The sequence below is a fragment of the Cinclus cinclus genome, chromosome 2 (assembly GCF_963662255.1).
Source record: "Cinclus cinclus chromosome 2, bCinCin1.1, whole genome shotgun sequence".
Taxonomy (NCBI): Eukaryota; Metazoa; Chordata; class Aves; order Passeriformes; family Cinclidae; genus Cinclus; species Cinclus cinclus.
The window spans coordinates 8047451-8060603 of NC_085047.1; the positions used below are offsets into that span (position 1 = coordinate 8047451).

The 13153-nt window shown below is 39.0% G+C and overlaps 1 protein-coding gene across 1 annotated transcript in view; it reads left to right on the forward strand.

The window, feature by feature from the left end:
* GBE1 (1,4-alpha-glucan branching enzyme 1) overlaps positions 1 to 3699 on the forward strand; it is a 134768-nt gene extending 131069 nt beyond the window's left edge. Inside the window, exon 16 of the mRNA XM_062511525.1 lies at positions 3643 to 3699. Within this exon, the coding sequence (XP_062367509.1) occupies positions 3643 to 3699 (57 nt within the window). The remainder of the gene's footprint in view (positions 1 to 3642) is intronic.
* Positions 3700 to 13153: the final 9454 nt, after the last annotated feature.

A 13153-nucleotide genomic window follows, 5' to 3' on the forward strand; every position in this document is an offset into this window, starting at 1 on the left:
ACTCGTGATCAGGAAAAGCAGGTTAGAAGAACAGCGATCAATAGAACGGAAGCTGGTAATTGAAAGCGTATAATTCAGCAATAGTGTATGAAAGAATAAACTTCTGATGCACTCTTCCTAGGGTATGGAAAAAGTAAAAACTCATATCTCTGATAGTGGATTTTGCTGATGAATGCCTAGGTTTCCTGTAATGGTTTTAATCAGGAAATCTCTGTGTACTTTTAGTATACTTGTGTGTTTATAGATAGATAGATAGATAGATATATCTCAGTCTGAGATATATATCTCAGGCTGCATACTATATATATATATATAGTTATATATATATACTATTATATATATATATATATATAAAGAAGAAGGGCAAGAAGGTGATTCTGCAAATCTCCTGATAAGAAAAAAAAAAAAAAAGAAGGCAAGTCCCTAGAAAAAGGGAAGACTCAAAACTTTGATGGACAATATGGACAATACGAGAGTATTCAGTGCCTTTTTCTTGGCTCACACTCCAAGGGCAAAACCTGCTTTCAGACCCTTTTTGTGTGACACTGCACCACTGAAAAAAAAGTAGCAGAGCAATAGGTTAAGGAGGCTCTATGTAAGTGGGATACACCCAGAGGCTTGGGTTGTTTCAGTGATGTGATTTCAAGGCTGGTGACTATTATCTGAGAAAAATCATAGGGGAAATTTCTGTCAACTGAACTAAGGCTGAAAAGAAAAGCTAAGGGGTCTGTGGGGCACTTCTTCCAGAAGACAAGAACCAGCTCCTCTTGCAATCTGTGTCCAAGCAAGTGGGTTACAGGAGATGGGTCAGTCAGAAAGCCAGCCTGGATTTAGCAAAGTCACAGCATGCATGGTCAGCTTGATTGCTTTCTTGATGTAATTACTCAAACTGTGTGCACAAGGTTGCTCCTGTCGGTGCAGTAAGACTTTCAACCTTGTCTCCTGCAGCATTCCTGCCCAGGAGCTGAGGAACTACAGGGCTGGATAAGATTGCTAGGTGGGTTAAAAACTGGCTGGGCCACTGCCATTTCAGCAGTCAGAGGCTATGTGTGCAGCTGTTGACTGATACCAAGGAGAAAGTCTTAGGAATTGGGAGAGAGCTGATAGTGTTTGGAGTCTGGAGCAGTGACCAGCACGATGAGACAGAGCATAGTTGTAGATGACACTGAATTGGAGTGAATCTTTGATCAATTGAATGTCCAAGGTCCAATCCAGACACATCTAGAGCTAAGGATAATCCATACATTTATATATTTGAAAGTGTCTGGACTCATACAATAAAATGCTTGTGTTTCAGCTTATCCTGTCAGCAGTGGATTCCTGGCTTTTTTAGTAGTTTCACTGGATGGCAGATTGAAGCATATTCTTGGAGCACAGTTGACTTGGTACAATGGCTTGAAACAGTCAGTACACTCAGGAAAAATATAGAGAAATTTAGTTGAAGAGGGATATGTTACTACAGGAGTGGTAATTCAGGTGAGAGGTGCTGAAAGAAAAGGAATCACACTAGAGTGGAAAGGTTGAGGAAGTTTCGTGGTTCAGGCTGTGAGAAGGAGTGAAGGTGAGAAATCTGGGCTGAAAACCCTGCTGGAATCCTGGGCAGATAATCTTCCAGTTTTTACCTTGCCTCAGGGAAGACAAGGGACCTTTCCAACCTCATGGGTCTTATTTTTCTTCCTCCTTCCATCACACAAATGTTCTGAGGTGTGTCTGTTTAAACAATTAATAAAGCCAGAACACTTAGAATGTAGTATTTCTGGAAATATTGTTGGGCTGGGGGAAGACAATAATACCTATATATTTGTAATGAGTATTATCTAGTAGTTGTGTAGCATTTTTCCTATTTAAAAAAAATGTACACCGGTGGAATGAATAATTAATAATCTTTTTTTAAATTATTAATGTGTTTAATCAATAATTGATTTTTTTCATTATTCATGCCTTAATTGTTGCTTTTTGTAACAAATGGCCTCAGAGGTGGTTACACTTAACAATGAAATAAGCGTAGTGCCATATGTGGCTTTTCTATGATTTAGTAAGAAACCCACCAAGATTTAAAAAGTGTGTTTAATTTCCCTAGGTAAGGAAGAAACAAGTGACTAAAGTAATAAGCTGGCAGATACATATATCTACAGTTTTAAAATTCTGGTTGTCAATGAAGTGGTTGGAGTTGGAAGATCCACTCTGCTCCCAGATTCTCAGCTGATGTAAATTGACTTGAAAGGAATTGGGCTAATTTACTCCTCCTAGGATCTGACACATTATTGACCAGAATATAATTGAGAATTGCTGTGTCCTACATTAACATTAATTATTTTTTCCCATAACTGAAGTAACATTTTACAAATTCTTTCGTAAAAATCTTACTACTGTTTGTTCCTTCTCCTTTCTCACTTCATCATCCAAACCCAGAGCACTGAATTTCTCAGGACACAACTTCAGAATCTCTCCTTTATCTATATGTTTTGAGGTAGTTGACTTCATTAAGTATTTCCTCTCCTGCACTGGTTTATAGAAGCTATTTATCACTGAAACCTTAGGGGAAATCATTATGCTCCCTGCCTTTCAAGAAGCATTGGACACTGCTCTGTCTGGTTCAATGAAGATCAGCTGTTCTTTTCCTTTTTCTCCTTTTCCTAAAGCTCTTTGCTTTATTGCTTTATTCTGTTTTGAAAACAATGAAAGCCTTTATGCCATCAGGATCTCGTTAGCAGATAATGCAGTTGAAATTACAGAATATTAGACATTCCACAGGGATGAAGGATAGTCTAAAAGAGGATGTTGTCGGAATGAAGCCAATAATCTTCAATCTTGTGTTACCTTTTATAATTGCATTTTTATTGACTTGTTCGGAAAACACATTCATAGACCTGACAATTGATGGAGTACCATGTATCAAGGTAATTGGTAGATACCACGTATCAGTCTTGTTTTCTGATTGTGACTCTGCTCAGCTTGGAAGGAATGTCATGTAAAATACATTGCCACAAGTGTTTTTGTGATCTACGAGGAGTCTTTTGATTATACGTGTTTGGGTATTTTCTATTTCAGGAAAAAGAAAGGGAAGAAAAAGGCAGTCATTTAAATGGTTAATTTTGATCCTGTCCAATCTTGAGACTGAGTTTGATTACTCAGACACTGACATTCCAAAGGTGCCAAGAGTGTGAAGAATATGCTGCTGTGTCATATTTACCTGTATGAAATGACATCTCAGGCCTTGGGACAGCTTTAATTCACAGCCAAAGAGAGTTGCAAAACTTTGTCATTTATCACTAACCAGTCTGTTGACCTAGGTGTTCTCAGGTTTTGGAAACTGGTCGTTGTGGCCATGGTCCTATGAGGCCCTCTTCTGGTAACCACCTAAAATATATCACAATAAGCTAAGAAAAATAGAAAAGAGAAAGAAAAGCGATTGTAATCAGGCTGCCTTTAAAATTTTCATTTTGTGCAATTTCAGTGCTAGGGACTAGCAGTCAATAATCATTCTTTAAATATGATATTTATGACCCACAACAGTGCCCAAGTGACAGATTTTGAACAGTTAAAATACGTTTCTTTCTCCACATGCCGTATTTTAGAAGTTGTGTCCTGTAAGGTTTCTGGGTTTTTCAGCTGTTTTTGTTCTTGTCATGTTTTTCCTAGGTGTACATTCCAAGCAGAGTGGCTCTTGTGCTTCACAACACAGACATCCCAAAGTGAAGTTCTCTGTAACTACCACCGAAGAAGCAAGTCACAAAGTGCTGATACACTGTACTAGTACTAAGTATAACAAAGCTTGCTCTGAGGAGGCTTTCTGAGGCTGAGTATAGTAATAGTAGGTGTTTAAAATGTAAGATTAATATTCACATGTAATTGCAGAGCTCTTGACTTGCTAGACCCTCTTTTGAGGAAGCTTTACAAAGAGGCAGAAAGGAAAACGTTGGGTTTATAGTTCTAGTAGTACAAAATTACACTTAAGGTGTTGCAAAGCAGCAGGTATTCTCAGTTAAATTGTTGTTTACAGAATTTTATCAGGAATTGTAAGAGTGATCCTGCTCCAAAGTTTGTAATTTCTTATAACCCTCATTTTGATAGTGAATTGAAATAGTCATTATGTATTAATGCTTCTTACTAAAAGTAAGCAGTTTGCTTAAATAAAACAGAAGTTTTTGGCTAAAAGGCAGCCTTAACGGTTTGTGGGACCTAATTTGAAGCTCCTCTTCTTCCATGAAGTCTAACATGGAATTTGAAATGTTTATCCAAGTGGATGAGAAGGTCCTCTGAGAGTCTTGTCCTTTGCCGGGTTTTTTTTTTTTGTTTGTTTGTTGTTGTGTTTTTTTAATTACAGATGGACAAAAATGCTGGGCAGCAAAATGAGCAGGCTGATTGAGTGGGGGCCTGCTGATGCTATTGTGTGTGCTGGTTGTCTGCTCCCACCCAAATCACTTAGTCTGAGCATCTCACTTGCTACAGCTGGATAAAAACGATGCAACAATTTTATTTAGATCACTAAAATGTTCAGTGAGAAGCATGTTTTGGTCTTAATGCAACAATACCACACTGGAAGAGGTACTTAGAGTGTCATTCTTCCCACTGCATTTATTTTGCTAACATCAGGACCTTGCAATACTGATTTCACTATTTCCAGAAGCTGCCTTTTAGCTTGGAACATGATGATGTTCTTGCACTTTTATAACTTTTGAAACATTGCTTCTCGTGAAGAAGCAGTCTCTAAATTCAGTGATCAAACTAAGGTGTTTTTTTTCAATTAAAATTAAGATAGTTAATTATTGGAATGCTGCTGAGATAATTCAAGTGAGTTCCTTCATGAGCTACAACTTTTTTGTAAAGAGTAAGATTTTGTATATTTGAAAATGTATTGCAGAGTATTCAGGAAAATTAATACCAAATTAACAAGACATGCTTTATTTTGTTCCATTTATTTAAACACATATTTGAATTGGTTCTGAAATGAATGTCTTTTGTACCAATCAGAATTTTCTAGCTTTTAAAGTAGCCAAAGAGGAAGAATGTCCGTGACCATTTCCAAGTGATAATTTTACCCAGTTTCCTTTGTGAACTATTGTGTAAACTACTGAATGGTTGGTGCCAACACTGACAATCTATTCACAGTTCTTGGAATGCTTACTTGTGGCTTACTTCTTAAGCAAAATAAGGGATGGAATAATGCAGCATGATGGAAAACAGTCTTTTGCAGAGTTCACACTGAAAGGATTTTGTGAACATCCCCAGTCTGATATGTTCTGTGTGGCAGAGAATGTTATATTGCAGTTGAGTACCACAGGATCATGCTTCGTTTTCCTCTACCCCAGTTTGATCATTGTTTGGTTGTGGGCTAATAAAAGCATTCCTGTTATGCTATGACTTTAAATAAAATATACTGAACTGTTTTAGCAACTGGAACTGATTTATCTTTCTTTTCCCCCAGATTGTTTTCCTTGTAGTGAAATAACGAGCAACTTCTAATACGTGTTATATTTACACTGTATTGATCTAATATGTTTTATAGGGTTTTTTGCCTTTTTTTTTTTTTTTTGGCTTTTTTACTGGCACCAGTTCCAGGTTTCAAAATGTAATGGCAAGCGTCTGTGTCAAACCTTTTTTCAAGAGAAGGAATAAATGTATGATGTGAAGTATAAACTGTAAAATCACATGCAAAATAAACTCTGAAGAGGAGAAAACAAATGCATATATGGTTTCATTCCTTGCATTGTAAAATGATTTTACAGTCTTAACACTGAATCTCAGATTAGATTTTACTGCATCCTAAAATCAGGGACTAGTCTGGGTCAGAAGCATTCATGATGAGATTGATAGAATATTTGACCTATGCATGTTTTCTTTAAAGTAATGATAGATTAATAAAAATTAATGACAAAATTTGCAAGGTGAACATGTAAATAGAGAATAATAATAATTAGGGCTCTTTGGAGCCCACCTCTGCATTTTAATGGTGAGTGTGTTACTGCCTGTTTTGCAAGACTGAAAAATTTTCCCTTTAAATACCCATGGAAAGCCAGTTTCTTCCTCCTGCTCTTTGAATATTGATGGATTACAAAGAGGAATTCAGCTTTCACCTTCCTTCTAGTGACACTCTGAGTGCAGCCAAGGCTCCTCCTTAGAGTCATGTGCTGAGGTTGTCACCATGTCTGGTTGAAGTCTGGCACATTCTAAGAGCTGATGAGCTCCAGAGCTTTTTTTGCTTGGCCACACCTTAAATCATCACTCCTTAGCTCCATCAAGGAAGTAAACAAAGTGGTGATATGTCCCAGGGCACAAAGCTCTCCACAGATATTCAGACATAGTGAAGGAACACACTTTAAAGATAACCTCTTAGTGTGCAGGACTGATAAGGATTTATATTTCAACACTTGGAAATGCACTTCCCTGTCCTCTGAGAATTGTTGCTATCCCTGGCCCCGGATGCTGTTGCTCTACGGTTTCTCTAACTCACATGAAAACTCAAGCTCACCTTCACCTGACAGTTTATCTAAAGATTTGGGCTGACCTTCCTTCTGTCTGTCTTGCACTGTATGTGTGAAGGGTTCTTTGTACTTAATAATTCAAGTTGCTCTCCAGACCAGGTGTTATTGTGATAACAGGCAGGCATCCACTACACTGGTGTGCTCTATGAGCAATGAGTTTTAATTTCCCTGCTGTTTCCTCCTCTTCCCACAACTCAGGGTTTATTTTGAAGGTGAAAAATGGAGTCATTACTTAAAATTGGTGAGTACTTCTGGAAAATGAATTGGAAAAAACTCTTTGAGCTTTCTGGTTCTTTTTCATATGAAGTTTTTCTTGTTCATTATATTCAATTTAGTAAAGACTTTTTAAACCATGTGCTCTGAAAGACAGGAATGTGGTGCTGGCAATACCCTGCCAAAGGGAGAGCAGCTGTGTGAACAGTAAGATACCAGATAAGCAATTGCATGGCTCTTGCAGATACTGCAAGGTGATACTTTTTTGGGTATAAATCTGTCAGTCACAATTCTGCTTTCAAATTATGTTTTAAGCAACTTGAAGTAGTTTTAGCTTCCTCTTTTTTTTTCATGACTACAGATTCTTAACAGCCCATTAATAGTTAAAGAAAGAACTTCCTGCCTGTTTTCCTCATTTCTCAGACCTAAACAGTAACTCAGTAGTTAAAAGTAGTAAAGAGTGAAGGTTAACTGAATGAACAGCAGAAATTGTTTCCTTAAACTTAAATAAATATGACTTTTTTTAATTTTAAAAATTCTCTTCAGGACACCTTGAGGTGTATAGTTTCCCTGTCTTTTCCTTCATAATTTAATTTTCTAGGAATTTCTGTATTCTGCATTTAAGTGTTTTATCATTGACTGATGTTCCCAAACTGGGGATGTTGTCATTGTTGAACTACCACTACAGAGTTGAAGCAGTGTTTTAACATATTTTCATATATCATTACCTTAGCTGGGATCTCAGTTTCATAAGAATCAGCCTGTAAGTGGCATCTTTGTAACAGTTAATTGAAAGGGTTTTGCCAAGGAAGACTCTACTCATCTGTGTGTTTTCACACCTCAGAGTGTATGCTGCAAATGTTTAGAAAGGGTTGAGAGTGTAATTTGCTGTTGTGGAGAACTGCTTCTTATGCCAATCTTACTTTTTAATTCTGTTTGGTTTTCTAAACCAAATTATCTGGAGTTGGTTAAAAATTCTTGAGGAGAGAAGCAGCATCTTTCTCAAAGTCTCACAAGCATTTAAGCAAAAAAAAAATATAGAAATCCGAAAGTTTTGGTCATGTTTGCCTTTATATAGAGAGAAAAGTATTTTTTCTTCATGGAATGTTTCCTTTAAGTAGGCTTTTTCAGTTTTTCATTTATGTGCAAATAAGCTGCAGTAGTAGTGATGGGCTGACATATGACTGCTCTTCTTAAAAATAATTATATAACTTGTTGGGTAAAAATAACTCCAGTTGAATACATTTTAAATATTTTGCTTATAGAAAGGTAGAACAAAAGCTAATGATGACTCATTAGATGAGACAAATTATATTTTTCATGCCTGTGAATACAATATGTACCCTGTAAATATAAATAAGTCCTGATTATTCGTGGTAAATTAAAGCCTAAAATACATTAGGACAAAACATAAGAATTTGTAGATATTGAAGAAATCAGTCTGAGCTTAGCTGCTGGTTTTGCATATTTACAAAGCTATTTTGAGCACTGAAGAAAAAGCTAAGTGTTTAATTGAACTAGGTCTGAAAATTGTCTTAGAAAATTAAGATGAAGACAATAATTTCTCAGTATTAGGAGAGTATTCAAATTGATACAGCGCTAATCATCCATATCATTTGACTCCACATCAAATTAACTCCAAATTCTCAGTATCATTAACACTAGGAGCAAACTTTCTCAACTTGCTTGTTTCTTCTGACTGTGCCTCACAGATGACAATTTAAATGTATAGAACAAGGACAGTCTGTTACTGAATATTCAGTGCAGTAAAATCATATCACTCTGTCCTTGCTGGTGGTATGAGGTTTATGACAGAAGAGATAGAGTGCATTTAGGAAGAGGGGTGTGTCTGCAAACACTGAAGAAACCAAGCTGCCAGTGCTGTAATGAGTTCAGCCACTTGCCCACTGTCCAGCAGAGGGATCAGGGAGAGAATCAGAAGGGGGAAAGCTGGAAAACTCATGATTTGAGGTAAAGGCAGTTTAATAGGGAAAGCAAAAGCCATGCCCGCAAACAGAGCAAAACAAGGCATTTATTCCCTGCTTCCCGTGGTTGGGCAGGTGTTCAGCCATCTCCAGGTGATCAAGACCCCCACATGTTATCACACATAACAATGACTTGGGAAGATAAATGTCGTCAGTTCAAACATCCCCTCCTTCTTCCTTCTTCCTCCCACTTTATACAGTGATCAGGATGTCATGCGGGCTGGAATATCTCTGGGCAGTTTATATCACCTGTCCTGGCTGTGACTCCTCCCAAAATCCCACGTACCCCCGGCCTCCCTGCCAGCATGGCCATATGAGAAACAGAAAAAGCCTTGGCTTTGTGCAAGCCCGGCTCAGTAACAACGAAAACCATCTCTATATTATCATCTCTGTGTTCAGCACAAATCAAAAACACAGCCCCATACCAGCCATTGTGAAGAAACCTAACTCTACCCCAGCCAAAACCAGCACAGCAGTACTTGAGGACAAGCACCCAGCTGTCCTGGGGTACTGGGTCTGGTGGGGTAGGTTCATGCTGAAATACCATTGATCAGTCAGTATTTTGGCTGAATGGGACTTGTGCAGTGTGAAGGCATGCTGTTTCCTACCTTGTCCTCACTCGCCACTTGCTAGGGAGTGCCTAGACATCTTTCTGCTCATGGAAAGTTGTGAATGAGTTCTTATTTCTGTTTTGCTTGCACATGAACCTTTTGCTCTCCCTGTTGAAGTATTCTCACCCTCCTTCTATTCCCTTACCATCCTGGAGGAGAGGGGGTTAAGCAAGCACCTTGTGAGGGTGTTTGGCTGTTTGCTCAGCAAAAACTGAGTGGGCTGTCTACCTCAGAAGGAAATTGGCTGGCAGGAGGAAAGTAAATGAAGTCACTTGAAGTAATTTGAAAGTCATTTGAAATAAAAGGGAGGAGATGAATCCCAGCTTTCCTTAGCTGCCTTTCACAAGGCACTGTGTGTGTGTGTGTGTGGTGTGTATCTTGTGTTTGCTTGGGTTGTAGAGTGAGAGAGACAATTGGAGTGGGTTAATTATCCTGCTGTTCAGATATCACCTGTATGAAGGAACAGGCTCTCTATATATTCACTCCATTTCATGCTAAAAGTTCTTGGACCTGTTCTTTTGCAGTAGTAGCATATGATTATTCCTGTAGAAAAGCATAAAAATATTTTTCTGCTTCAAAATGGAAGTAAGTTCTAATATAAAATGTTTCCTAAAAGTTTATTCATTATTAAGGGGGAAGATGGGATATAAGCTTCTAGCAGAAAACTACCTTCTGGTTCAGAAATGGTATGGAAAAAATGACTGAAATGAAAACCTGATCTTTAACATGTATGAAATGCTAAACTTTTGCACAAAGCTCCTTTCAGCTGTTGATGGCTGCTTCTGGGTTTTCGCTGTTTTCTTTGTTCATTACAGTGGTTTTAGACCTAAGGCAACGCTCTGAGTCTTTCTGTATTCTGTTCTGTAACTTGTGTCACTACTAGTGAGGCAATCCCAGTTTTCAGTCATCGGTCAGAAGGTGGGGTTAGCCTTGCTTTGAGAATTTCTGGGATGGGAATAAGAAGAGATACTGAAGATTTTTCCTGGGTTTGTTAAATACCACTTAAATTCCTGCCTTTGCAACTCCACTAATTATTTTGAATCTTTGACTGCAGCATGTCTTTGTCAGAAAGCAGCACCAAAAAAAACATGTCTTTAGACTGGAATGAGAAAGCAAATTATGCAAGCACATCATGTCCAAAATTGAAATGAATTTTTCTATCCAGGTTTGTTTTTCTGAAGGGACCTAGTGTTGATCACTTCACGAAATTAAGCAGATGAGCTGTATGGCATAGAGAACAGGTTTTTGTGCAAAAAAATCCCCTATGTTCCCAAGGCAAAAAATATTCCAGTACTTCAAAATGGGATTTTTTTTCACAAAAAATATTGGATTATGACAAGTGGGCATTTTCATAGGAAGAGATTTGTCAGAAACCCTTCCAGAATAGTTCTATTTTTGCAAAGATGCTGTTCAAAATGAATGCTTACATTATGTGCAAAGCATGGACACTCACAGCTTTGACTCTGTTAGTGTATGCAGCTGCTTAAAGGGGCTTTTCATTAAATTCATTGTGTAATTAAATTACTGTGCCATTTTTGTGGGGAAAAATATTAATAATCGTGTAAAGCAATAGGTCTATTGTGTTGGCTTTTTATAGGCCTCCTTGGATTTCTGAAATTCCAGTCACCCGTGAGGCTTCTGTCTGGTGCTTCTTGGGGAGCTTGACAGGCAGTGGTTTGGCCAAGTTGCTGCCCTCGGCATCTTCTTTCCCAGGTGGGCCAGGCTGTCCTGGCTGTGGCCCTTGCTCAAATGCTGGTGATGCCAAGTGATGAACTGGACTGGGGAACTGGTTTTGTGGAAATATAACTCTCTGGAATGGCATAAGCTGCTGAGATCTGTAGCTCGAGCTGGAAAACTGACTCTTTATAAATTGATAGACATCTCAGTCTCCCTGGAATCTGTCCATGGGGGTGAGTGCTCCATTCAGTACTTGTCTTTGCTCTAGTTATGCTATTACACAGAACTAACTCTTCCTTCTATTTTTCAATAACCTTCTGGATCTACCAGCCCATGTTCCTCAAGCTTATCAGACAAGTGCGATGCAATTCCTCATACTCATGGATTAACACAGCAGACAGACCTTTATGAGAATTAACTCCATTTTTAAAATTCCTGAGGAATTCAGCAATGTGACTAAGTATTTAGAAACAAGCTGAACACGATTTTCCCAGCTGGGTAGAGCTGGTACAAAACATGAAAGGAGCAAATATCCTGGAGTTATGCATCTGCTGCTGCTATAGAAGCTCTCGCCAGGAAACACTTGCCTTGCACTGCCTGCTTGTTACAGTGTCTGATTGTAATAGTCCCATTTAAGCTTGAGTGGTGATACACACCTTGTTATGTAAAACACTGTGCAAGGTTGTTTAAACATGAAAGATAATTGCTGATTTCTCGCTGGCTGTAGCTCACAGGTAGACATTCCTGTGACTGATTAAAAGCACTGACCTTTAGTATTAACAGATTTGATGAGTTTCAAGACATGGTATGCTTTGATGTGAGGCATAGCTTTCAACCTGTCTTGTCTGCTTTAGCTTTTTTCCTGAACTGAGCTTGTTGATCTTCCTGTTTATTCTGGATAATGTAAGCAGGTGTCTGGTGTGGTTGTGCTCCCTGCAGAGTCCAGCCTCATTTCAGGACCGTGCCATGGTCAGCTCCATGTGCCTCTAGCTGTTTTCTCTCCATTGCATCGAGCCACGTGGATCTTCTGAGCAGTCCTTGTGTCCCTATCCCTTCCTATTTTTCTGTCTTCCACCTCCCAGGGAGGTGGAGATCTTGATGTGCGGTTATTTGCAAGGCTTTGGGCCCATCAAAAGATTTATTAAAGACAAATCTCTCAGGAGCTTGGAGACACAGGAAACTGCAGCACAAACAAGTGTGTTGGCCCATGTTTTACTTATTCCTTAAAAGTCCAGTTTCTACCTCCTAACTTCCCCAAATTTTGGGGAGCTGGTCTGGGGGCCCCTTTCAGGGATGTCCCCGACTTGAAAGGTTCAGTAGTAGTGGTTCAACTGTTACCTTCACAGCAATGACTGGAACAGCACCGATGTAAGCTGCAATCAGAGGTGTGTGAATGAACCACCTTCAGCTTATTAAATTTATTCCTCCATGTCATCTGCTGAGCAATGCTTGTATGCTGCAGTTGGAATTTTCCCCATGAGGAAAACTGGTAAGTCTGAACATGTCTTTGCATATATCTCAAAGTCAGTTTTGTGTCCCACACATCTTCACTTTGCAAAGCTTATATGTGGCAGATTACTTGCCCAGAATTTGAGAGAATTGTTCCAAAACTCACCATGTACAGCCTTTTGCACTGGGGGAAGCAAAGCAAAGTATGAAGACATGAGGGGTTTGTGATGACACATCACCTGCTGAGGTTGCTCTGATGCCCAGCGTATGGTTGAGACCGAGTTGATGCAAGTCCTGCTGCAACCTGCTGGATTGGTACAATCAAATTCACCCTCTTCCCATCTCTTTTAGGGGAGGCAGCTGTGTCCATACCAGCGTGCAGGTACTGCCTATGCTCCAGGGATTATAAGTGCAATGTCAAGAACTCAGGTGACAGAATGGCCAAGGTAAACAAGGATATGAAACCTCAATTGTGCCGAACTCACACACAGAATTTCATGTTTCTAACTCCCAGTTCTTACTGGAATTGATCAGCTGCTCACCTCATCTTTCACAGTGACTGCTGCTGGCAAAAGACCCAAGGAGCCAGCAGCAAGTACTTGTCTGATAATCCTCTTTTTGGGGCAGGTAGGTTTGTTTGGGGATGGAGAGCACATGACAGAGGAATCAATGTGGAGCACAGATATCCAGATATCTCTGGTAGGTGTCTGTAGTGCAGCTGTTTCTCCTGCTT